The sequence below is a fragment of the Phaethon aethereus genome (assembly GCF_964289735.1).
Source record: "Phaethon aethereus genome assembly, chromosome: W".
In the NCBI taxonomy this organism is placed as follows: Eukaryota; Metazoa; Chordata; class Aves; order Phaethontiformes; family Phaethontidae; genus Phaethon; species Phaethon aethereus.
In genome coordinates, this window is record NC_138581.1 from 3,578,688 (window position 1) to 3,601,935 (window position 23,248).

Consider the following 23,248-nt stretch of genomic DNA (forward strand, 5'->3'; position numbering starts at 1 on the left):
AGTCTGAAGCTTGGTTTGTAACATATCTGTCTATTAATCTGTTCAAAGGTATTGTACTTGTTGCCATCAATCCATATGAGCAGCTGCCAATCTACGAACAAGATGTCATCTACGCATACAGTGGCCAAAACATGGGGGATATGGATCCTCACATCTTTGCGGTGGCAGAAGAAGCCTATAAGCAGATGGCCAGGTGAGTGAGCGCTCAGTTGAGGGGGTCGGATCGAACGCGGACAAATACCCAATTAAATATTACAAATATGCAGTTAAAGTGAAGTTGTGGAAAAGAGTGTCAAACTTCCAGATTTTCATCTCTGCTGAGAATACGGGGTCTTCTGTGGCGCTTTTACAACCCTGAGTTGGTATGGCATCTCCCCAGCATGATGGCTGTCTTCAGCCGTGGATGCTGTAGCTCTGTCCTTCTTCTACGAGATGCAAGGCTTGGTTCCTGTGGCAGCCTGCCTTGCACAGTGCAGAACTGCTTCACGCTGAAAGCTCTTTGAGGTCAGGCATTTCTAATTAATTCTGCTTACTGGCTTGACCCCATTGTCGGCTGCCGAGACTGCTGGGCAGGCTGGGCTAATGGGGATCTCTGTGTCCCCAGAGACTCGTGGGTTGGGTGCAATCGTGATTCATATGGGGATCCTTCTCCGCTTGCTGCTTGGATGAGTTTCCTGGAAGAAATTCAAACCACTCTGCAAATGTCATGTTTAATAGCGTAGAAGAAACTGCATTTCAGATGATTTGGTAAGATAATCAGACTAAACCCAGAAGCTAATGTTGGTTGTCTTTATGGAGACATTGATTTTGAGTTAGGATGTGACTGGCCGATATTTGGAGATACTTTTGGGTCCTTCAAAGCACTGTCTTCACCAGATGAACGTGCTGTGACTTTTATTTCTGTGTTTGTTATGTTGCTGAGGACAGATGCAGGATTTTGTTCTCACTAGATAAGCTATGATCTAAAAGAGAGGAGAGGAAGCTGAAAGTTGTTGCACCGGGGATCATTTTATTATAGTTGTCTGGACTTGCAGAGTTTAGATGTGCTTAGTGTGTTTAGATTTGCTTGTGGATTAGCTGTAATTTTTATACAGCCCTGTCTTTTAATAGCAAGAGTAAGCACTGAACCATTTACCAAGGGTTTCAGCCTGTTTTCTGCCGTGGCTTGGCTGTCAGTGGCAAGTTAGGGTGTGGTTTTAATCAAAGATGAGCCAGAGTTCAATCCCGAAATGCATCTAGAGGAGCACTGCCATGGGCAGAGGTCAGATGGGTTGTACCCACACTGACTCCAACCTGCAGCGCAGACCTCCTGCAAGTGCTAGTGCTTTGGGCAAAACTGGTTTGGGAAGAATTTAGAAATTTGGGGAGCTGTTTATAGAAAGAGGAAGGCTTAGGACTGTGTCCTTGTTACACAAATCCAGGCTGAGCAGCAAGCTGCGTGGTTCTTTGTAGAAGACGTCAGGGTTTGCTGACTGATGTGGACAGGACTCATGGATTTTTATGGGCATACATCTAAAATATAAGGCAACTGCTTGCTTTTCTGCTGAAGTCTGTGCTGGGAAAGACTTGGCACTTTCCCACATCTCTCTGTTTTTGCAGCCAGTGGGCTAACCGACAGCTCCAGCCAGAGATGCTCAAGACTCTGCTCTCCTCCTTGCCAGAGTAAATCTACTTTTGACAGCCACCCATCTAACTTGTAACTGCTAGCTGTGGATGGTAGGGAGTGCTCTGTTTGCAAGGGACATGGAATAACCGCCCTCAAAGCTCTTAAACAAGGCACTCGCTGTTCAGCGCTGCTCTGGTGCTCTCTGTCTCAGGCTGGTATTATGGTAATTGCAGGCTTGGGTACAAAGGAGGGGTTCAAATGGGGCTGAAAAGAGATTGTAAAGTGGGTTATAGGAACCTGCCTGGTTATTTGAAACGTGCCTTAAAGTGTATTTTAAACCTGAAAGCTTTTGAGTGGACGTTGTGTTCTTTGCAGTTTGATCCGGGCTTTTCCCTCTGCAGTGCTGTGGAGAGAGTGGTGGAGATGCTTGAGCAGGGCATGTGGATGGCATGTCTCATGAGTGCTGGATGTAGTGCCTTGGACAGGGCTTCTTTTTGCCTTTTTTCTTTTTTTTTTTTTTTTTAAACAGAATTACTGACTCTGTGGGGTGCCTTGTATCTGCAGCTCTGCTTTAGGCAATTGGGATGCACGTGAGCATGGTGGGACACGGGTACTTGGGCAGCTCAGCCATCAGGATGGAGATCTGTGGGCATGTTAAACCTAAACGGGTGCAAAAGCATTGCTTGTTTTGCAGTGGCTTAGCTTTTAAACAATTGCACTATGTCTCGTGCATTTTATTTGAATTTCTCTGGTTTTCTTTCAACAAGAGTGTCCTCAATGTGAGTAAGAAAATCAAACAGGTAGAACAAGCTTTCTCTGTGAAAGATTGCTTGGAAACAGCTGATGTTATTTGCAACATCACTAAGACGAAAGGTGCTGAGCATATAACTTGCTGGAGCCATCGAAAAGTTGTTGCTGCATGAGCTTGTCCAGTGTTTGGTGGTGTGTCATCTCCGAGGTTTGCAATGAACAGCTTCTTCATTTTCATGCTTTTATATATGTCCGTGAGATAATATTCATGCAGTTTGTGTGGCAGAGTGGAATTTCATTAGCTGACTCTGTTAACTGCTTCCTCGAGATCACACACTGTGCTGGGGTAATAAGCCCTCCAAAAAAAAAAAGAGTTGCTGAAATGGTGCTTGCGACTTTTTTGGGGCCACAGGCAAACAGTGCAAACTTGGAGCGAGTGTGTGAGCGGGCCAGTGGTGCCAGCTTCTCCCTTGCTGCAGGCTTTCAAGTTGCAGCGGTCCTCTGAGGGCAAACTTTTCGTCCTTTTCATGAAGACCTGGATAAAGAAGGCTGCAAGGTGTGTCATGTTTTTATAGGACAAACACAGCAAGGGCATAATTGGGAACCATGAAGTCACCTTGAATAGCTCTTCCTCAGTGCAGAAGGCAAGGGTTTTTTTATGTATATACACCCACAAATATATATATAAAACTAGATTTTTATATATGTTATATAAAATATATAAAATGCGTAATTTATATATGTTTTAATATATATATTTTAGCTTTATTAGTGCCCCAGAGCACACTGGGAAGATGCAGTGGAGGTGACTGACTGGGGCTGAGTGGTTGCAAGGAAAAAGGGCACAAAATGTAAGATTCCCTGTTAAATGAGAAAAGTTGGAGGCAATTAGATTTTTTTCATTCTCTAGGCTTCTAGGATACCATTGCCATGTAGAGGCAGGGTGCCAGGGCAGAACTTAAGACATTTGCTGGTGTACAAGTGTTCGTAAAGTTGTCCTGTGCTTTCTTGCCTGCCTGGAGCTGGTAGTGTCCATGAGATGGGACTGGAGGCATCTTCACAGGTGGCTGTGAATCCTGTGTCTGGTCTTGTCCTGTCAAGAGGAAATGCCAATTTAAAAGAAAAAAAGAAAAAAATAAGGGGAGGTGGACAGGAGAAAGCTGTAGGTGGGCTGGACAAAGGGCTGCAGAGGGTGTGTAACAACATTTGATCCCTTTTTGGGGGACAAAACCGTTCACAAGGCATCTGAACACCTACTACCATTTGGGCGTGGGTTAAAACTCGCCTTTAAATTAAAGCTTTTCCCAAAGAGGATGCTTTGCAAAGAGTTGCTTTGCAGCACTTGCATGTAAAACAGCTTAGAAAAAGGCAAGTGATTAAAATTCATATGTGACAGCCGCTAATTTTTCCGGTGACCAGCTCTTTAGAAACTCCCTGCACACCCAGTGTGAGACTTAGCACACTTGGTTCATTGAAACAATATTGTTTTAGGCAAAATACACAGCATGGAGCTAATTTGCTCCAAGTGCTGCTACCAGAGGCGGTGGAGTCGAGTGTTGGGGTGGTGGAAGGATTCATCATTTAGTGATTGCTGAGAGCTGAGGCTGTGGGGTTTGAAGTGGTTCGTGCTTTGGGACACATGCTGTCTGCAGGGCAACGCAACCACCTCCTCCTCTGGTCTTGCTCTCTGTCATCCTGACACTACCTGGCGAGATTGGTGCCTTTTACTCCTTTGGGTGCTGCAGAAGGCATTTGTGCTCCTGAAAGGGCAGTAAAAGCTTTGGGGGAACATCCAGGATCCCTCAGAGAGCCAGCACAGCCACCGGTGCCCTGGCTGATTGCTTTTTGCTTTTCTTAGAGGAACAAAAGATCCCTTGTGTGCCCAAACCCCATCGGTGGCGCGAATTTCCTTGTGTGTCATCATTCCGGGCAGAAGCCTGGAGTCTAGCAAAAATTCCCCTTGAAACTTGATTTCTGCTGAAGTCAGCCAGACCAGCAGCTTTCCACGCACGAGCAGGGATTGTTTCTCACTTCTCCCCCTGACCCACGTTCCTCTTGATGAACGTGTCCCGTCAGTTGTTGCCAGCTCCATGGAGGTGACCCAAGTTTGCACGGTGACAATGCAACACCAACTTCCCATTCCCAGCTTTTCACGGATTTAGGTAAAGGTTAGATGTTCCCCTTCGTGTCTGCAGCCCCATTTTTCTTCTCCCCAGCTATCCTTGGCCAGCTTGGCTTGATGTTGTGGTCACTGTGTCGTCTCCAGATGCTGAGCTGAAGCTATTGGGAAAATCACTGCAGCGTGCTATAGTAGTGAACATATTTGTGTGGCTTTTCTGTCTTTGGTCCCTACCTCTTCCTTTTGTGCTGGTTGGGTTCATTCTGGGCACAGGCCAGGACTTGCTAGGCCGAGTAAGGTTTGTTAATGCCTTTTTAAAAAAATAAATCATGCATTATACTTAATAAAATGCAAAATTGAACAGCGCTAGGTGATAGAGGTCTGTGGTGTGAATAGCGTAGCTGTGGGTGATGGGGCAGGAGAATGGGCCCTCCAAAGGCTGTCAATCCATCTTTCAAAAATGGGGGACAAGTAGCGAGGTGGTCTTTGCTCAAATCGTAAATCAAACGGCAAAAGCGCTGTAAACCCCTTGCTGGATATTCTGTGTGTTTTCCAGCTAGTACGTCTGGATCTCGCCGTGATAGCAACATCATATCACATATGTGGACTTCTTAAGCGGCGTGACATGTCAGCAGTCCATGTCAGCTAATAAAATAAGCGCAATGTTCAAATCTTACAGTGAAAAAGATCTTGGGTAGTAAAGGACTTGCAAAAGCCTCCTAAGAAGAGTGTGGACAGGGTGAAGTGCCATGCTCTTTATTCACTTGTGCATCCATCAGGCTGATGCTTTCGCAGGCGCGTAATGTCTGCAAAGCTGTTCCTCCTGGCCAGGCAAAAATATCTTGATCTGATCCACGTATAACTCTGCTAAATCAGAAATACCGAACATTTTAATGTTCTGCCAGGAGCATGAAAGGGCCCTGCAGACCTTAACTGACCCTTGCAACGCTGGTGGGAAAGCAAGTGTTCTGGTAACCTGTTGGTTAGACTGGAGTTTCCTCCTTCCCAGCGTGAGGATCTCCTCGCAGCGTTGTCGATAGTTCTTGCAGAAGAAATAAAATGAGGAATGTGAGAGTGATTCGGTGGATGAGTTCAGCTTCTCTGTATCTGCAGCTCAGGTCTCATGTGTGGCTCTGTCGATACCAGATAAGCCCCGATGTCTGCAATTCAAACCAGGGTCAGCATCTACTGTGTGATTCCTAAATTACAAGTTGTATGGAAATAATCTGTGTCTTGCTGAGATACAGGTGCTGGTGGGGCTGTGCATGGCCACAACCGCGCTCTCTTCTGCTGTGGGGTGCAAGGCTGGAGCTGGAAAAGAGCAGAAATTGCGGCACCGATAGAGGCAGGGAGGGGTATGGACATGGTGCGGGATGTCTTTTGAGAGCACTTCAAATCTACAAGGGGATTTAAAACCATACAATGAGAGAGTGGGTGGGAGGGAGTCAAAAGAGAGATTAACCCCTGACAGAGATACAAGAGGAATCATACTGGCACAATAAATAAGCCTGAATGCTGCGTTACATTAAAGGCGGGGAAGGGTTTAGGTCTCCTGGTGAATGAGGCTGGGTTGGGGGTTTGCAGCAAGCTGCGGGGCTGATCTGTGCTGCGGCTCAGCAGGGCTTTGCAGCAGGTACAGTCTCAAAACTAAAGCTCTAGAATGAAAAACACTCAATAGGCTTGAATTTAGGAAGGTGAGAAACCGAGGGGGATCTCTTACATTTAGAGGTAAAAGTGGGATAGGGAGAAGGAGAGAAGGCTTTGGAAGAGCTATCCTTTAAACATGCCGGTGCTGGTGTTAGACCTCAGGGTTTGCAAAAGCAGCTGGGGGCAACTTCTCCAGAGGTGATATAAAGAAAAAAAATAAATGGGAGAGACTTCAGATAACATTTTGCAAGGGCTGGAGGATAGACATTCCAGTCTTACTTGCCCTGCTATGGGAGACGACAGAGATGCTCTGAGGATGTGGCCAACTAGGTGGTGGGTTTATTTGTTGTTTTTTTAGTTTCCCCCCTTTTTCTTTTTTTTTGGCAATTTGGAATGAGAATGGTGCTATTTGCTAGCAACTTTAATCATAAATGAGACATCCCTTATAGAAAAATCATAAATACTCATAATGGGACAGCACTGGCATGGGAGAGCTTAAGGTACAGAAAGGTCAGTGTCTGACCAAGAGTAACGATTGTGCCTGTGAAATACCACCGACTTGGAAGGAGTCATAATAGGCTACATCAGACACATAACTACTGCTGTGATGCAGGAGAACTGTTTGAGCTCTGAGGTGTGAAAATGAGAGTCATAATTACATCAGAGCACAAAGACTTGCGATTGCCCTTGCCTGCCTCCCAGCCACTGCTTGCCATCCCACATCCTCAGTGAGGTTCTGGAGACCTCAGGATGGAGAACCCAGAGAACGCACCCAAAAGTCAATGGTCCCGTTGATTTCTGAAAATCTCTTTCTGGGGTTTTCCTAATGTATATCAACTGTAATTAATTAGATTGTAGTGTAGGAGTTTTACAAGCATCAATGGCGGATGATGGTTGAGGTGATGAAGTCTGTAAGAAGGATGTTCTTTCTGGGACTGCCATGGGGTGGAAGAACAACTGACTTGTCCTGGTGCCTGCAGAGCTTGACTAATTGGGGTAGCATCATGCAAGCTTGGGGAGCTGAAAGCCGGCGTGATTCTTGCCCCCGTGTGATCCTTTTTAGGAGGATGCAGCACAAGGCCTCCTCCGTCTGCAGGGCTGCAGTGCTCCACAGGGGCCGACTGCTCGTGGGAGGCTTGAGTTGGAGCCAGGGATGTTCTGTGGTGAGATCCCAGCGCAGGAAAGAGCATCGGGGTGCCAGAGAGCTGATAAAATTGGCTGGGTGCATGTGTTGCTCTCATTAGAAACAGCGCACAAAAGAATTGCTGACCTCGTTTTAGTGTGGCCGAGGAGCTTGTGTTCTTCTCCAACGGGGTATGCAAAGTATAAATCCTGGGAGAAGGTCATCCTTCCTGCCTGCCCTCAGGAATTGATGGAAAGACTGGAGACAGCTCAGCATTTTGCAGAAACATTGAGCACGCAGGATTTTCCTTGCTACTGAAGGGGCATTTCCAGCTGGCTGCACAAAGCAGTCCGGGGAGAAAGTAGTTTAATGAGCCAGGACCAGTGGGACTCCCAGTGCCCTTGCAGGAGGAGTAACTGGTTTGCTGGAGCATCGCATAAAAGCGCTCTGACCTCTGCAAAGACATCTTAATTGCACCGTGATATTTGATCTCAGCGTTAGAAACGTCGGATTGATATGCCTGTTAAATAGTGTTGTACAGAGGGAAGGTAAGGCTTTGTGCCGCTGGTGACCGCTGCAGAAGATAAGGTTGATTTGCACGTTGCCTGTTCTTTAAGCGCCATACGGCATGCTCATCCTTTCTCGTTCAGGGACAAACTGGTACTTCTAGGCTTTTTCCCAGCAGCGGAGAGATTCAAGCCTGTAAAACCCAGGTGTGTGTGAGCAAATTGGCTCCAAAGCTGTGCAGGATGAACCCCAACAGGTACATCGTGCCCGATGCATCTTCTTGAGTAAGAGCCTGGATAGGCTGTGCATGACCAAACATCCCCCGCGGAGACTCGCAACAGCTGAGTGGTGTTATGCCAGGCTTTGGCGTTGCTGAAATGGGATATTGCTGTTTTCTTTCTCTAGTTTGTTGCGTTAAGGTGCAACGTTATCTTTACAGTTGTGATGGTACCAGCGTGTGGAAGGGCTACAGAAACTTTTGATGGTTCTGGCCAAAATGTATTTTGGAGCTGTGTTGTGGCCCATATGGGTGTAGGTTGTTGGTGAAAAAATTGCATTCTTCTTCCCCATCAGTATAAGCTACTGCATGAAAAAAAAATTAAAAAAAAAAAACAAACTGTATAGGGTAATCCATGCTATTTAGGAAAGGTGTGATGTAAAAAAAAGACCCAGATGAATATATAGCATGTGAAAAGCTGTCCTTATGTTGCTACTGGCTTCAGCAGCTGCAGCATAAAACATGCATTTAGAGCAAATGTTTGATAATACAAACAGAAGGCATGTCCTTAAACACTCTTGTTTGACTGGATGCTAAATAGTATCTTTTTGGGTTTCTCTGGGGGAAATACCCCAAAGTTGTGTTTTTATGTTTGTGTTGACCGATGACGCCAGGCGTGGTATTCTAAAAACCCAAATTAAAGCCAATAAGTGAAACAAGCTGCCACTGCTCTTGGCAGCGATACTGCTCCAAATTCCAGTTACCCTACTGAAATGGGAATGATTCCTGGCTTTGGAGGTCGTTTCAGAGGTGGGTCTTGTCATAATGCTGCAATGCTCTGAGTTTTATCTTCATGGTGTGCAACTTCCGGTTATTCATTTGAAGGCCGCGTTAGAGAGTCTTGGTTTTTCATTGCTGTTGTTAGCACTTGGGGGATGCAATCCAACAGTAGTTAAATTACTGCATTTTTATATATCACTAACAACGCAATGTAGTAGCGACGCTCATTTTTAGCCTTCACAGCACTGTCAATACAGAAGTGTATTTGAGCCTGTTGTACATTGGGGCTTTATGGGTGTTCTTGTTGTGGTCAGGCTGAATTCGAACTACAAGACCTAAAGCATTTTTAATCTTCACGTTGCTTTATGAACACTAATCCTCTGAGCATCCTGAAAGAAGTAGGTTAAATATGATTTCCATGGTGGAAATGCAGAGAGACTCATTGACTTGTTCCACGACATGGAGAATTAGTGTCGGATCCGGGATTAGAGCTGGAGTGACCCCTGATAATTATTCACAGGCTCTGGCTCTGCCCTTGTTTTGCTTTGGATATTTTTCCCCTCTCAGAGGAGCCGTGTTTTTAGGGCAACTGGTTTTGTGCTCCCCGCTGAGGTCAAGGTGAAGTTGTGCCCCGGTTTGCTTAAGCTGCTGGTGCCAGTGATGATTTTGTGAAGAGATGACTCTGAAAACAACTCCTATAAGTTCTAGGTCCCTTCTTGTGGCTTTATATTTACTGCTTTGAAAGAAAGCTGACACTGGAAAAATTCTGACTGTGATTTAGTTCTGGAGAAGATTTGGGGTCTATTTGTTATGAAATACTGCTTTCAAGCAGTGTTGGTGAAGACTAAGGATCTTGGGTGTATACAGGTGTACTGAGATGTCCCCTGCCTCTTCTTGACAGACAGAGGGGTGGTGGGAACCATCACTCTCCTTAGGTTCAACCCCTTTGCTATTCACAGAGTCACAGAATCATTAAGGTTGGAAAGGACCTTTAAGATCATCAAGTCCAACCATTAATCCAGCGCCACCGTGTCCCCTAAACCATGTCCTGAAGCACCACATCCACACGTTTTTTGAACACTTCCAGAGATGGCGACTCCACCACCTCCCTGGGCAGCCAGTTCCAATGCTTGACCACCCTCTCGGTGAAGAAATTTTTCCTAATATCCAATCTAAACCTCCCCTGGCGCAACTTGAGGCCCTTTCCTCTCATCCTATCACTAGTTACTTGGGAGAAGAGACCAACACCCACCTCACCACAGTCCCCTTTCAGGTAGTTGTAGAGAGCGATAAGGTCTCCCCTCAGCCTCCTCTTCTCCAGACTGAACAACCCCAGTTCCCTCAGCTGCTCCTCATCAGACTTGTGCTCCAGACCCCTCACCAGCTCCGCTGCCCTTCTCTGAACACACTCAAGCACCTCAGTAGTAGTAGCACTTCTTGTAGTGAGGGGCCCAACACTGAACACAGGATTCAAGGTGTGGCCTCACCAGTGCCGAGTCCAGGGGCACGATCCCTGCCCTGCTCCTGCTGGCCGTGCCATTGCTGATACAGGTCAGGACGCTGTTGGCCTTCTTGGCCACCTGGGCACACTGCTGGCTCATGTTCAGCCGGCTGTCAGCCAGCACCCTCAGGTCCTTTTCTGCCAGGCAGCTCTCCAGCCACTCCTCCCCAAGCCTGTAGCGTTGCATGGGGTTGTTGTGACCCCAGTGCAGGACCCAGCACTTGGCCTTATTAAAACTCATACAGTTGACCTCTGCCCATCGATCCAGCCTGTCCAGATCCCTCTGCAGAGCCATTGCCATGGTTTGACCATTCCCTTTCCTGCAATGAGGAGTACTCAGGGATCTTCAGCCCTGACTGAACCAGGTAAACTGATGGAAAAATCATATATTACAATGACTAATGACATTCCCTGTGTATGGAAACACTGAGCAGTGCCTCACCTCTAATTGCTTTGATGCAACCAAAATGTGCACAGCTCTTAGTACAGTTGGAAGAGCTGTGTCCAGCTGGGTAGGTTTGAAGATTGGACGTTTGTAGACACCATTCCCAGGCTGTTTGGAGGCACCTCTGAGGGTAGCGGTATTCTCTGCATTGCCGCAGAGTGCAGGACCAACCACTTAAACAAGCAGGGAAATCTGTTTCCTTGATGCAAAGGCTGGTAATTAGCAGCTAGTCCTAATTGGTGCAAGTGTCTGTTTGAAGGGCCCTTTCTCTGCATAGACAACTGACTTCCCCCTCCTCCCCCCCCCCCCCCCCCGGGCAGCACCTTTAGATGTTGCCTTAATAAAAAAAACATTATGTTTTTCACATATTGTGAAAACTCCAGTGACTGCCACCTTCATTTTGCTGGGCTGGATGCCTTGCCCGTCTCATGCTGTGTGCGTGGCCAAGGCTGAGAGCCTCGATGGGTGTTGCTCACAACATGACATGTCTGTAAACAAAAAAAGATGTTACTCACCTGCATAGCAGCTTATGAACAGATATTACTGCTGGAAGAGGGCACATCGAAATAGCGAAGTGAAGCAAAACATTCAGATTGCACAGACAGCCAGCAGTCTGTAGGCTGTATCAGATACCACCACCATTTGCAGCCCTCAACTTTGGAGGTGCTGTTGCCCCGTGCATTGAAGAAATACTCCTGGACTTTGTTGTGGTTGGACTTCTGTGCCTTGGTGGTTTTTTAAGTGTCTCTGATGGATGGAGGCTATAGCTGAGATCATGATATTAGTTTTCCAGGTTGTGGGTCTTCCTGGCTAGTAGCTCTAAATGAAGAAACAACAGTACTGCAGACCTATGGGAGTGGGAGTTGGGAAGTTGCATCTTTAAGCGCCTCATACCTGGTTTTGAGCTGTAGCAGTGGAATGTGGTGGGAGCAGCATCTTCAGCCATTGTGGAAGCCTAATCCACATTGCACACCTCGTGTTTCTGGATGAGTGTGAGCACGTCGTATGCCGGCGTGTGTGCGTCGCATGAGCTGTGTTTGCAGCGGGGAGAAGAGCACCGATGCCCGTTGTAGCAGCATAACAAACTGTGGTGGCAACCCCAAGGTCCACAGGAACCATCCAAACCCCAGCAGGAGAGGTGACAGCATTGCTGTGCTGCAGCAGAGCCCGTATTCACACATAACATTTCATTTCATCTGGGCTTTATTTCCATAATAATTTTCTTCTGTTCTGATGCTGCTAAAATTGACTGTATTTCAAGCAGCTGTGTAGCATACTGCACCTGCACAACACCCAAATGCTTCAGTACTTTTTTTATTCCATGCTGAATACAAACAGGTCCTGCCTGGTTTTAACTGTTTCTCCTCCCTGCGTGGCCTGTTTGCTACCAGCCGCTCCATGGTGTTCATCTATCTTCCCCTGCTGGCACCAGCAACAGGTTAACTTGCACACCAAAGAAGGGAGAGTCTTTGCGGCCTTTATTCCTGAAGGCTTTTATTACTGAAGTTGGAAAAGAAATGTCTGAACATGAATTTCCCACCAAAAAACCATCAACAGAAGAGACACATTACTGCAAGTGCAGGAGCTGGCATGGCCTTGCTGTTTTGCTTGGAAGCTAGCAGCTTTCCTTTTTATTTTATTTTATTTATATAATACAACTCCAGAAGTTTTCTTGTGCCATGGAGAACCCACCTGACCCATTTCATGTAGCAGCACATCAGCTGTTAGGGCAAATTTTTGAGAAACTCTGGAAAAACGTGACCTGGCAGAGCAGCTGCAATAGCAGTAAATGGTGTTGGCCATGGTTTTTTATCACTAGGTTCAATGTCTTTTAGAGAATGATAGTACTTTTAAAAAGACAAGCCAAAGGGAGGAAAAACCGCTTGGGTTGCAATATAAAAGGCAGTTTCTGATGGGACCTGAAGCCTGTGGAGACTGTGGGTCTGGAGAGCTCCTTGGATGGGCTTCCTGGTGGGTTGGTCTCTGCTTCCTCCAGCCAGGCACACCCCAATAGCTGATAGGGAGAAGTTATGAAAGAGATCAAAATCAGTAATTAGAGGTCTTAGTTATGAATCTTAGATAGGAAACAACAGGTTACAAAATTTACCTTGTAGCAGTGCTGACTGGACGTCAAGTAATGCATAATTTCTCTTTTTTGAGCTTTCTTGGCTTCATTCAACTGAAGAGTCTCTCCCAAACTGGTGTAGTTTTCATCTTCTGGCTTAAGCAAAAAAAAAAAAAAAAAGGTGGGAAATGTTTCCTGAAACGTGCTGCTTGGGCAGTACCTGTTATGCTGAGTAGGGTAAGCAGCAATAATTCTCAACTTTTATGCAAGTGCGGCTCTAAGCCAAGCCACCTTTGCATTTGCAGAGCTCCTTTTGCAGGCCCAGCACTTGTTGGCAGAGATCTTGGTTGTCACCTCTTTCTTCTGCTCCCCCCCCACCTCTGGTGAAGAATAGTCCATTCATCTGCCAAAGCCTCTCTGTCTGCTCCGTCCTCCATAGCTGACATGAGTTTTATGCATTGCATCCTACTGGTGGTCAATGTGGGTCGTCCACAGCTGGAGCTCGGCAACTGGTTGTCCATGAAGAGATCAAAGCAGAGGTGAAACTTCTCACCTACTTTAACCAGAGATAAACAGTGGTAAATCACAGTCACCATCTGGGAACCGCTGCTATGGGCTTATCCAACATACTTCTGGTTTTGGTGCTTAGTCTTCCTTCCTCGCTTTGGAGCTGGCAGTGTTTTTTCTCCATTGGGTTCACGTGTCTGGTGGCTTGTGCTACAAAAAGAGCTTTATCACACGCCTGTGGAAGTCTAAAGGTGCGAGACTGGCGCGTTGTCAGCCCCGTGCCCAGATTCTGCCAGCTGGCTGCCTGCAGGAGAGTCACGGTGGCTTTGCCAAGATGTGCGGAGGGCACACAGCCGTGACTTAGCAAGTCCTGGATGAGATGTGGGGGCTGTCCCCACCCGGGATGACTCACCAGGAACACCGGCTCAGGGTTGTAGGCTGCCTGGGTGAGGCTGTGCTAGGTTCATGGCCGGTATTTCTGCATTAACTGCCTGATAGCCGGAGGGCTTGGAGGTTCCTCTAGCCATCCTGCTGGTTGATGCCCAGGAGAACAGTGGAGCTGGCCAGGGGATGGATTAAGATGTACTTTGAGTTGGTGCCTGAAAAATAGAAACACAGCTGGAAATTAGCTTGCCAGTTCTCTCCTGCTGGAAGAGTTGGAAAGTTGTGGCTTGCACCAAATGTTACATTTGACTTGACCGAGGGTTTTTTTCCAAACCAATTGTCTTGAGCCTAGAAGGAATTGAGACGTACATGCTTGATAGTGGAAGATGGTAATGGTGTCACGTTGCAGTTATGTTTGTATTTTTGTTGAAAGTGTAAAAATGATATATGGCAATCGTGTAGCTTCTGTTCTCATCTCTCACTGGTATAAGCTTTAACTCTGTATCTTAAATTGAAATGTATTTTTATGGGGTTTCCTGATGTCAAGAGAACTGCAAGGTGTAAACTTACTGCTGCACTCGTATATAGGATTTTGTGTGCCTGCATTCAGCTGTGATTCATGAAAGCCGAGCAGAGTCCAGGAAGTTTAATTTGATTTTATTTAAAAACACACTCGATTACATGCTTACAGCTTACCCCAGTAGCTCTGGTATTTTGGGAGTTTATATCAAATCCTGCAGAGAAAACTCTCCTCTCAAAGCCTGAGGCCAAATTGCAGAGGTGCTGGGTTTGCCCTGTGCCGACGATGCCCTGGGGAGTGGATCCCACTGCAGCAGAGGCTTTTGCTCTGGGTGCCGGCAGATCTTTGTCTGGAGGGATGTAGTTCTCCTAAAAATGAGCTCCTCTTATTGCCTTGGCCCTTTCTCTGCCTTGCAGCTCAAGCACGTTAAACTGATTTTGTATTGGGACATATCTAGTGGGTACCATGTTGTGCACCCGTGGTGGGAAGGACTGGGTATTTTAATACAGCCATAATGACTTGTGCAAGTTTTTTTTGTGTGGGAATGATTCATTTTGCAAGTAGAAAAAGGCATTCGGATGAGTCTTGTGCTCCGTGCAGTGCTCAAAAGCTACATGAGGTGATGTGCCCTCAAATTCCTCGTGCAGAATCCTGTGCCTTGTAGGTGTCTGGTGGCCTGTGCTGGTTCTAACGGCATCAGAGCTGCTCCCGGCACCAGCCCGGGCACGAGGCATCGGTGGCTGTTCCCATCGTGGCTGGAGGAGGGTTTGCAGCAGCCCCTTGGTGCCGGGATAACGTTTCCCACTCCCGCAAGGCATTTTCATACATGCAAATAAAAAGGTCTGGTGTGTATTTGCTTGCGTTTTGTTATCCTGGTGCTGGTACCCTTTGGTAAGCAGATTTGGTGTGTGCTTGGAGAGGGCAAGGCTGCCTGAGCCTTCTGGTAATGAGAAAGTCATTCTTAAAAACTACTTTGTTTTGCAAAGCTTCAGGAGCTGAACAAACTTGTCTTAGTGATGTCTACCAGGGACTGTTTTTACACTCTTTATCCTCTTTTTCTTCCCCACACGGTCCCAGAAGTACCTCTGTGCTTTGGAGCAGTGACTTACAATTTTGCAAGATTTGGGGATGGAATAGATGGTGTAAATCTGGTGTCAGAGACATGCTTTGTGGGATATGTTTGTAAACACTGATGTTTATATAATTGCATAAGGAATCATATGGCTTCTGCTGTCTCCTAAGTTTAGGGTGATTGATTATGCAACTTAAATATTTTTAACATATTTTGAGCGTAGAGGAATGTTTCTGGGTATCTGTGTTTTAATAGCTCAGCAATAGGCGACTCGAGCAAGTTTCACAACTAATTGCCCGTGTTTTGTTGAGCAAAATCTCATATGCATATGAGTGAAGGTGTCGGAGGGAAGAATTAAATATATAATATTAGAAGCTGATATTCAGCCAATGCCTGTTAATAGTTCTCCAGATAAACGTCAGGCAGCAGAGGTTTGTTATTGCGACGTTACAAGGAATAGGCTTCCCAATGCTGGGCGTTCCAGAGGTGAAGAAAGCAGCAGCACTTCATGCAAGGGTTCATCTCCAGCTGTCTCTCTAAGCCCTTGGAGATGTTCTGGAGATGTTCAGAGTGTCCTTTGCCTTTTAGTTGGGATGTATCACAACTGTATATTATTCACTGTTAGTTGGTAGAGTCCAGAATAAATCGAGCATCTATAATGTAGGTGGTAGCAAGGCAGGGAGATGGAGGCTTGCGAAGATGGAAGATCATTGCATGGTGCGAACAAACTATTAACAAGAAAATGGATTAACTTATAAAAGCTTTTCTCCTCTGCTGCAACAGGGATGAGAAGAACCAGTCCATCATTGTGAGTGGGGAGTCGGGTGCTGGAAAGACGGTCTCTGCCAAATATGCCATGCGCTTCTTTGCAACCGTCGGTGGTTCTGCCAGTGAGGCTAACATCGAAGCCAAAGTCCTTGCATCAAGCCCAATTATGGAGGTAAAAGCTGCCTAACTTCTTTTGTCCTGCTTGCAGCCATCACTGTGTCTCTCTAGAAGTCACAAAAACAGAGTGAGCCATAGGGTCTTGTGAGCCAGACCTGATCTGCAGCCTCACAGCAACCCCAAGCTGGTCTGAAAATAAAGAAATATGGTGATAACCTCTGTTTAGCCCACACCAATTATTCCTTCGTTTGATGGTCTTGAAGCTGAGCCCTTGAATCCCCAGCATGGCTCCAGGAGCTGGGCTTTGACGGGGCTCCGGAGTGGAGCTCTCAAGTGGTGCTGCCGGCACTGTTAGTATTTTATCATCTTTGTCTTCTTCCTCCCCTTGCCATTGCACAGTACCTCCTATTCTTTAGTTGCATAGCCATGAAACAGAAAAACAATTAAGGACTACATAATCTATTTGAGGTATTTCAATGCAGTTTTATTTTTGTTAATTTTCTGTTGCTATCAATCATCAGGAGGATAACAAGTCCCATTATAGGGAAATCCCTGCTCTAATGGAAAAAATTTCCTTTTACAAGTATAAAAGGAAGGGAAAGCTGCTTCGTTTCATTGCACCATGACCAAATGGTGAAAATAAACATCTGACTGCCTGAGTCCCATTTTCGAGACAGATTTTGGAGTCTGAATAACTTAATTTGCCAAAGTGTGAAGACAAGATTTGGGCTTTCCCAAAGTCAGTTAAGCACTTCAGACTTGCATTAGTTTCTTTTAAAGGCAGGAGATAGCAGTGCCCCTGTAGTGGAGCATAGCGTTATCCTGTGCTTAACCTTAGGCTTGGCTTAACCTGTAGGAAGGCTTCCCACCACAGTGCCTCGTGACCAAATTGTTTAGTAGACATGGAGGCGGTGGCTGATCCAGGATGAAACCCAAGCTCACCCCAGCCCGAGAGGCAGCGTGCATGGTCTAGCATCGTGCTGCCCAATGTGGGGTGCAAGCTGGAGGGGTAAAACAAGTGATGGTGCAGATGAGCAGGAAGAGAAGCCATGCAGGTGTACGGCTGGTAGAGGACACTCGATGATCTGTCACAGTGTGGGCTTCAAGCTGTTTTCCTCCTCCTCCTGTGCCTCTGTGAAATGTAGCTGCAATACCTGGGAACACCTAAAAGCATCCAAGGAAAAATTGATAGTGCACACTGTTCTCCTGTATGTCCCTGCAGTTTTATTGCTCTAATTTTCTTGCCTGTGTTCAGTTCTGGATGTGATTTCTAAGTGCTGGGGCCAGGGAACCTGTCTGTCTTTATTGGAAAGAGCTGAGAACATTGTCCATGCAAAAACCATAAAATAGAACTGCCGGGTTTGCAAAAAAACCCCACAAAATTAAAGTGTGAAGATGGACTAAAAGGATGTGTGTGTCATGAAATAGTCCTTAGCGCTGACGTGCGCTGTGTTTGGTGTATGGGATGTATGTCCCTGCTGGGAGATGGGGCAGGTATCTGCTTTATAGACAAGGAATCGAAGCACATGAGAGAAAATCATGATAGTGTTTTGGATGCTCAATTCAGCATGCAAAACATCTGGTGGTAGTATTTGCTGTAGCACTTTGTGAACTCCTTATTTTCTGGGCAGAAACGGAGCGTGTGTGCTCTGCCTCTGCCCTGCTGCTTTTACATATGGTCTGGAGTGCATGTTGGAGGTGGGAGGTGGTGGCGGTGGTGGTGGATGAGCTGCGGTAAAGCGGTAAATAAATGGGCTGTGGTGGAAGGAGGTGCACTAGCTAGCAGAGGAGTTGGGTTGGTGGTGGATGGATGGGGTAGGGAGCTCTGCTACATGGCAGAGAGGGAGGAATGAAAAAGCAGGGGTTGCTGAGGTGCTCTGCAAGGAGAGCCTGGGCAGGGCAGCCAACCTTCGAGAGGTGCACAGTGGCTCCTTCCTGTATGTGCCCCTTCCCTTTCGTCACTTCTCCTGTGCCTGCTTGAGGCTCATCATCTCAGGACGAGGGAAGGGTAGTAGAAAATAAGGCTAGTGTAGCCATGAATGGCAATATTGTCTTTCTCTGGCCCTCTTGAATCACCATGAGTTGCTCCTTTGGCTGCTTGATGGATTCCCATGTTTGCAGTGCTGCACCCCTGATGTTTGCACGTGGGCTGGGTTCTCTCCTCTCCCTTCTGCCGCTGTGTGTGGTAGCATTACTTCCCCAGGAGATGACAGGTAGGCACTGGAGAGACATGGAGGGGTTCTGGGCATGTCACCAAATCCATGGACCGAAGCCCGAACATCTGGAGATGGACTGAAGCTGGTTCCCTCCCTCTCACAGGGCTTCAACACCCACGTCTCCTCCAGGAGAGCTGCTGATGTTGACTGTTGGTGAACGAAGGCGGGGGCATCCTATAAGTCAAAATAGGAATGCTGCGGCTGTTGGGATGTAAATGATCTGATTACTGAAAATGTGGTGTTTCCAGAATTTTTGTGGAAGAAAAACACGTAGGAATAGAAATGAGTGTGTGTGCAGTAACAGTCCTCTCCAAAGTTACATTGCTGCTCTGCATTCATCAGCTCCTGGTGCTCTGCCTTCTGCATCTAGGAAGGTGTTTTCCTCATTCTACCATGACTGTTTATGTAACACTGATTACAAATCTAAATGTTTAAAAAAATTAAAAATTAATGTTTACTCTTGTTTTATGCAGGCAATTGGAAATGCTAAAACAACAAGGAACGACAACAGCAGTCGCTTCGGGAAATACATTCAGATCTGCTTTGATAAAAGATACCACATCATTGGTGCCAACATGAGGACGTATCTGTTGGAAAAATCACGAGTTGTATTCCAGGTGAGGAGCTGTGCTTTTATTTTTCTTCTTTTCTTTCTTTTGGGTGCTGTATGCCAGGAATTTAATAGTCTGGATCTTTTCTTTGCATTAAAAAAAATGGCTTTAGAAGTAGCTTTCCTGGTGGACACTGCTTCCACAGATGTGTCTTTCGGGCTCAGTCTTTTGCAGTTCTTGATTGTCCCAACCTGGTGACCTCTTTCTGGAGGAATATGTAGCTGGGAGACTCATTAGTTGGCCCCTGTTTGTTCCCTCCATCTGCCTGGGGCTGGAGCCCCGAGGAGAGATCGCTGCTCCTGGCGTGGCTGCTGGGCAGGGATGGAAAGCCTTTCTCTGGGCAGCTGCTGAGATTTTCACTGAACCTCATAAAAAGCGAGGAAGAATAAATTGCAGCAACAGTCTTTTGTTTTGAAGATAGAAGGGCTGAGGAGGCTGATGTCTCTGCCACGGCACATCCCCTGGGTTTCTTGTGCAGGGCTTAGGACAAGCTTTATCTGTTTGTGCTTGAGTTCTAGGGAGGAAGCACCTGCAAAGCTTTTGTCCTTACACACACACACACGCAAACCCCTACAAAAATCCTAGAACCAAACAATGGGAAGCCACGAGTGTAGGCTGCCTCTTTTAATGTTGCTGTTGGTTTGCAATGCGGTGCTTGCTAGCTAACTTCTCCCAGAGTGGGATAAGGTGTGGAAGGTAATATAAAGTTATTTATTCCCTTTGCGAGATGGGCAATGTACTTTGGTCAGGACACGGCTTGACACCTCCTTTCTCCCAGGTGGCACAAGGTCCCCATCGTCTTGGTGGCACTGAGGTGGTCTTGGTACTGGGAAGCAGGGGATGGGGTCAGGGTGGCCCCAGGCTCAGTGGGCACCGGGCTGAGAGTGGGACCACTGCTGTAACCTCTTCTTGCTTTTGTTAACTCGGCTTTTTCTCCCCGTAGGCAGAGGATGAGCGCAACTACCACATCTTCTATCAGCTCTGTGCCTCGGCGAGTCTTCCAGAATTCAAGGACCTTGGACTAAGTAAGTACTTCTACAGCCTCACGCGCCAGTGGCCTCTGCCTGGGTTTGATGGCATCAGGAGAACATTGTGGGGTTAGAAATGCATTTCATCGATGAGGTTGTGTATGCCTGCTCAGTGGGAGGAGGTAGGGGGATATGAGCTTGAAGGGCTGCGTCTCCCCAGTGGTGCACAGCTTTGGTGATGCCATCTCCAGGGATGTGGTGCCTTGGATGAGACACCAGCCTTCGTCACCTCTGCTGTGCAGTGGCTTGCCGCGTAAAATGCGTGAAGTTTGTGTTGCACTGGTCAGCGCTGTTAGAGTCCTTGCTGCTGGTGAGTAGGAGCTGTTACTGGAGGTCAGCCATGGTGGAAGAAGCCTGTGTATTTTGTAGAAACTGCCTACAGAGCCGCAGTGAACCACATGCCGTGGTAGATGCCAGCTGATGCGGGGAGATCGTGTGTTAATATTGTATGAAACTTGTGTTAATATTGTACGAAACTTGCATAAAGGTCTGTCTTTTAAATGAAGCGTGAGTATGGGTTGATATGGATGGAGTCTTGGCAGGAGCACTTGTGTCCTTTGAATCCATTATATTTTTTCAATGGTTAACTCCTGGGATGTATCCCAAGTTGTTTTTTTCCTCAGGATTTGCAGCAAAATCTATGTAAGGCACCTGAATAAGAGGCTTTTCACTTGCAGCAGGGGATGCAGAGCTGTGGTGTAATTTTTGATCTCAAATATTTGCTGTTACTTAAAAAGAGAAGCGAGGCTTAAAAGCTGCTTTGAAGTATGTAAAATGGTGAGCAAGGCAGGTTGTGATCCCAATGCAGAGCATCTTGCTGCTGTAGAGTCTCGCAGAGGTTTCCATTGGTAGATTGAGAGAGAGGCTTTCAGTTTCTGGGTAATTCTGGGCTTGTGTTAACGACTTTTTGGGTCAACTTATACACGTTGGCCACTCTTACTAAGTGCTGGTGCTGAAATGGAAGCAGTCTGTTCTTGTCCTGTTGTCACCAGTAAGCTTTGGTGCATTATACAACTGTAGTCCATACTCTGCCCAGTGACACCAGACCAGACAACTGCATCTATGAATTTGCGAAGGCATAAGGTGACTTCTGAGGCTGTCCAGGCATAACCTCAATGTCTGTCCCAGGACATCTGGGTGGGAGGTGAAGGTTTTGCGTGATTCACTGTGCACCAGCCGTAGTGTGAAACCTGGCTCTGTAGGTCAAGGCTTGTGCTGGACTTGGGGCTCCCTTCAGTCTCCAAGGGTCCCAATATGATGTTCCTCCGACAGTGGCTTCCCAGCTACCGTCAAAGAGCCCTTGTTTGGTCCCTTTGCATGCTCACACGACCCCAGAGCACATCTCTTTGAGCACTTTCAAGAGTTTCTGCCGTTGGCTTCTGTGCTTCATTTTTGCAAAACTACCCTGAGTAATGCTGTTGTCCCCTGGCATCTTAAAATTCAAAAATAAATTATTTCAACCCAGTCTGGGAGATGAGTTGATGTGGTAGAGCTCCAGCTGTGAAACCACCTTTCTCTTTTTGGGAACATGAAAATCAGAGGAAATCTCAGTCTTTTACAACATGGCTCTTTAAAAGCCTGGTCTGTTTTTGTGGTGGCTGGTAATACTGAAGGCTGAGAGCTCTCCACTCTCAGGACATCATCCGGGACATCTTTGTGCTGTTGTGACTGTGGCTCTCGGTGTCTCAAGGGAGAATGTGTAATGGCAACAGCTGGCAGCGTAGGAGGCGGTGGGTGCTATGGCCGTTAGCCCACGAGGCATTTCACTGGAGGGAAAGCCGTCTTGGGTTATTCCTAATCAAAATTTTATGTTGTCAGTCCGCGTCGGTCTCCTGCTGCGCTTTTCCATGGTGCTTGTGCATTTGCTGTATCGCAGGATGCGTGGGTATCCATACAGCCTGCTGCTTGTGCGTTCCCATAAAATGCAACAACGGAAAAGAGGAGTGATTCCCTCCAAAATTAAAGGCGGGTGTCATTGGTGTTTCCCACACTGTCACCTTGCAATAGCTTAAAAAGACCTCCCCGAAATGTTTTCATAGTTGGCAGATGCGGCGTTGCTCACATGCTCGGCAGGGATGGCTTCTGGGGGACGGGGACGTGGGGCACCGAGAGTTGCTGTTGTTGGGGTCAACCGGGCTCTGCCCTGCCCTGTTGAGTTATTAGTGCTGGGCGGTTTTCTTTGAGTGCAGGTGTGCACAATTCACTTTTCTTGCTTTCAAGGGATTTTTTTCATTACCAACTTTGCATCGGGTTTAGTAGCCCGTATTTCAAGACGACGAGTCAAACCTCGAATTTATTTACTCATGTGAGCTGTACCTTACCTACCTGTCAACCTTTTCTTCCCTAGGCTTATACAAAACAAGGTGTATCTTGATGTGAAAATCCACCTTTTATTAGGCAGAGAGCAGGATGTCTATTTTTCCATATCAAAAGTAGGAGCTGCTGTTTCTCCTTCGGGTCTTGCACACGCAAAGAATTGTTGTGACTCTCTTTTATGTTGCGAAATGCTGGAAAACAAAGAGTCTCTAAACTTACGTGAGCCCAGCAAAGCGAACCACTAAGTGCTGGCTCTTAAGGTAGGGGAATCCTGAAAATTTGGTTTTAAACCAGAAAGTAAATGCGTGACTTAAAATGTGGGAGTTCTCATGCAATGCAGTGCCCTTTATTAAGCGTGGTGTCTAACAATGATGCTTGGGCAATGGTGCAAAGCAAAGATGCTTTATTTGTTTGCAATGAAACAAAGGGTTTCAGTGGTTATTAAAAGCATTGTGCATATATTGAAATATAAATATTGGACTAGGTTATAACAGAGAAGACTTGAGGCAGAAGCAGATCCCAATGTAGATGGTTAAAATTGGAGGCTGACGTCTCGGTCATATCAGCTACTGCCAGCCCTGGATGCATCTTGCAGGGTGACATGCAGCAACACCAAGCTGTTAACGCGACGTGCTCCATCACGGGCTGGGTGAGCTCCCGTTGCGCTGGGGGGACTGGGATGGACGTCAGCTTTCTGACCCCAATCGGCATTTTCTGCCCCTTGTTTCCAATCTTCCGGCAACAAGCAGAGTTACTGAAACCTCCGGGTCCCGGGTCTTTGTATGCTGAAAAGAATTAAATGTTTTTCTTGCAGCCTGAAAGTACAGCTAATGGAAAAGCCTGTGGGAGGGCTAGGAAGGGATGGGGACCTTCTGGTGGCAATGTGAGTCAAAAAAAGTGCAGATTGCAGTGATTTTAAAGGTTACCAGCAGACTGATGTGGAACGCAC

At 46.7% G+C, this 23,248-nt stretch overlaps 1 protein-coding gene across 1 annotated transcript in view; it reads left to right on the top strand.

The window, feature by feature from the left end:
- The window catches only part of LOC309415260 (unconventional myosin-Vb-like), a gene marked incomplete at its 3' end in the record, with an annotated part of 151,344 nt that overhangs the window by 36,995 nt on the left and 91,101 nt on the right, over window positions 1-23,248 (top strand). Inside the window, exons 4-7 of the mRNA XM_082012727.1 lie at window positions 49-193; window positions 16,027-16,183; window positions 18,818-18,961; window positions 19,899-19,980. Coding sequence (XP_081868853.1) covers window positions 49-193; window positions 16,027-16,183; window positions 18,818-18,961; window positions 19,899-19,980 — 528 coding nt within the window. The remainder of the gene's footprint in view (window positions 1-48; window positions 194-16,026; window positions 16,184-18,817; window positions 18,962-19,898; window positions 19,981-23,248) is intronic.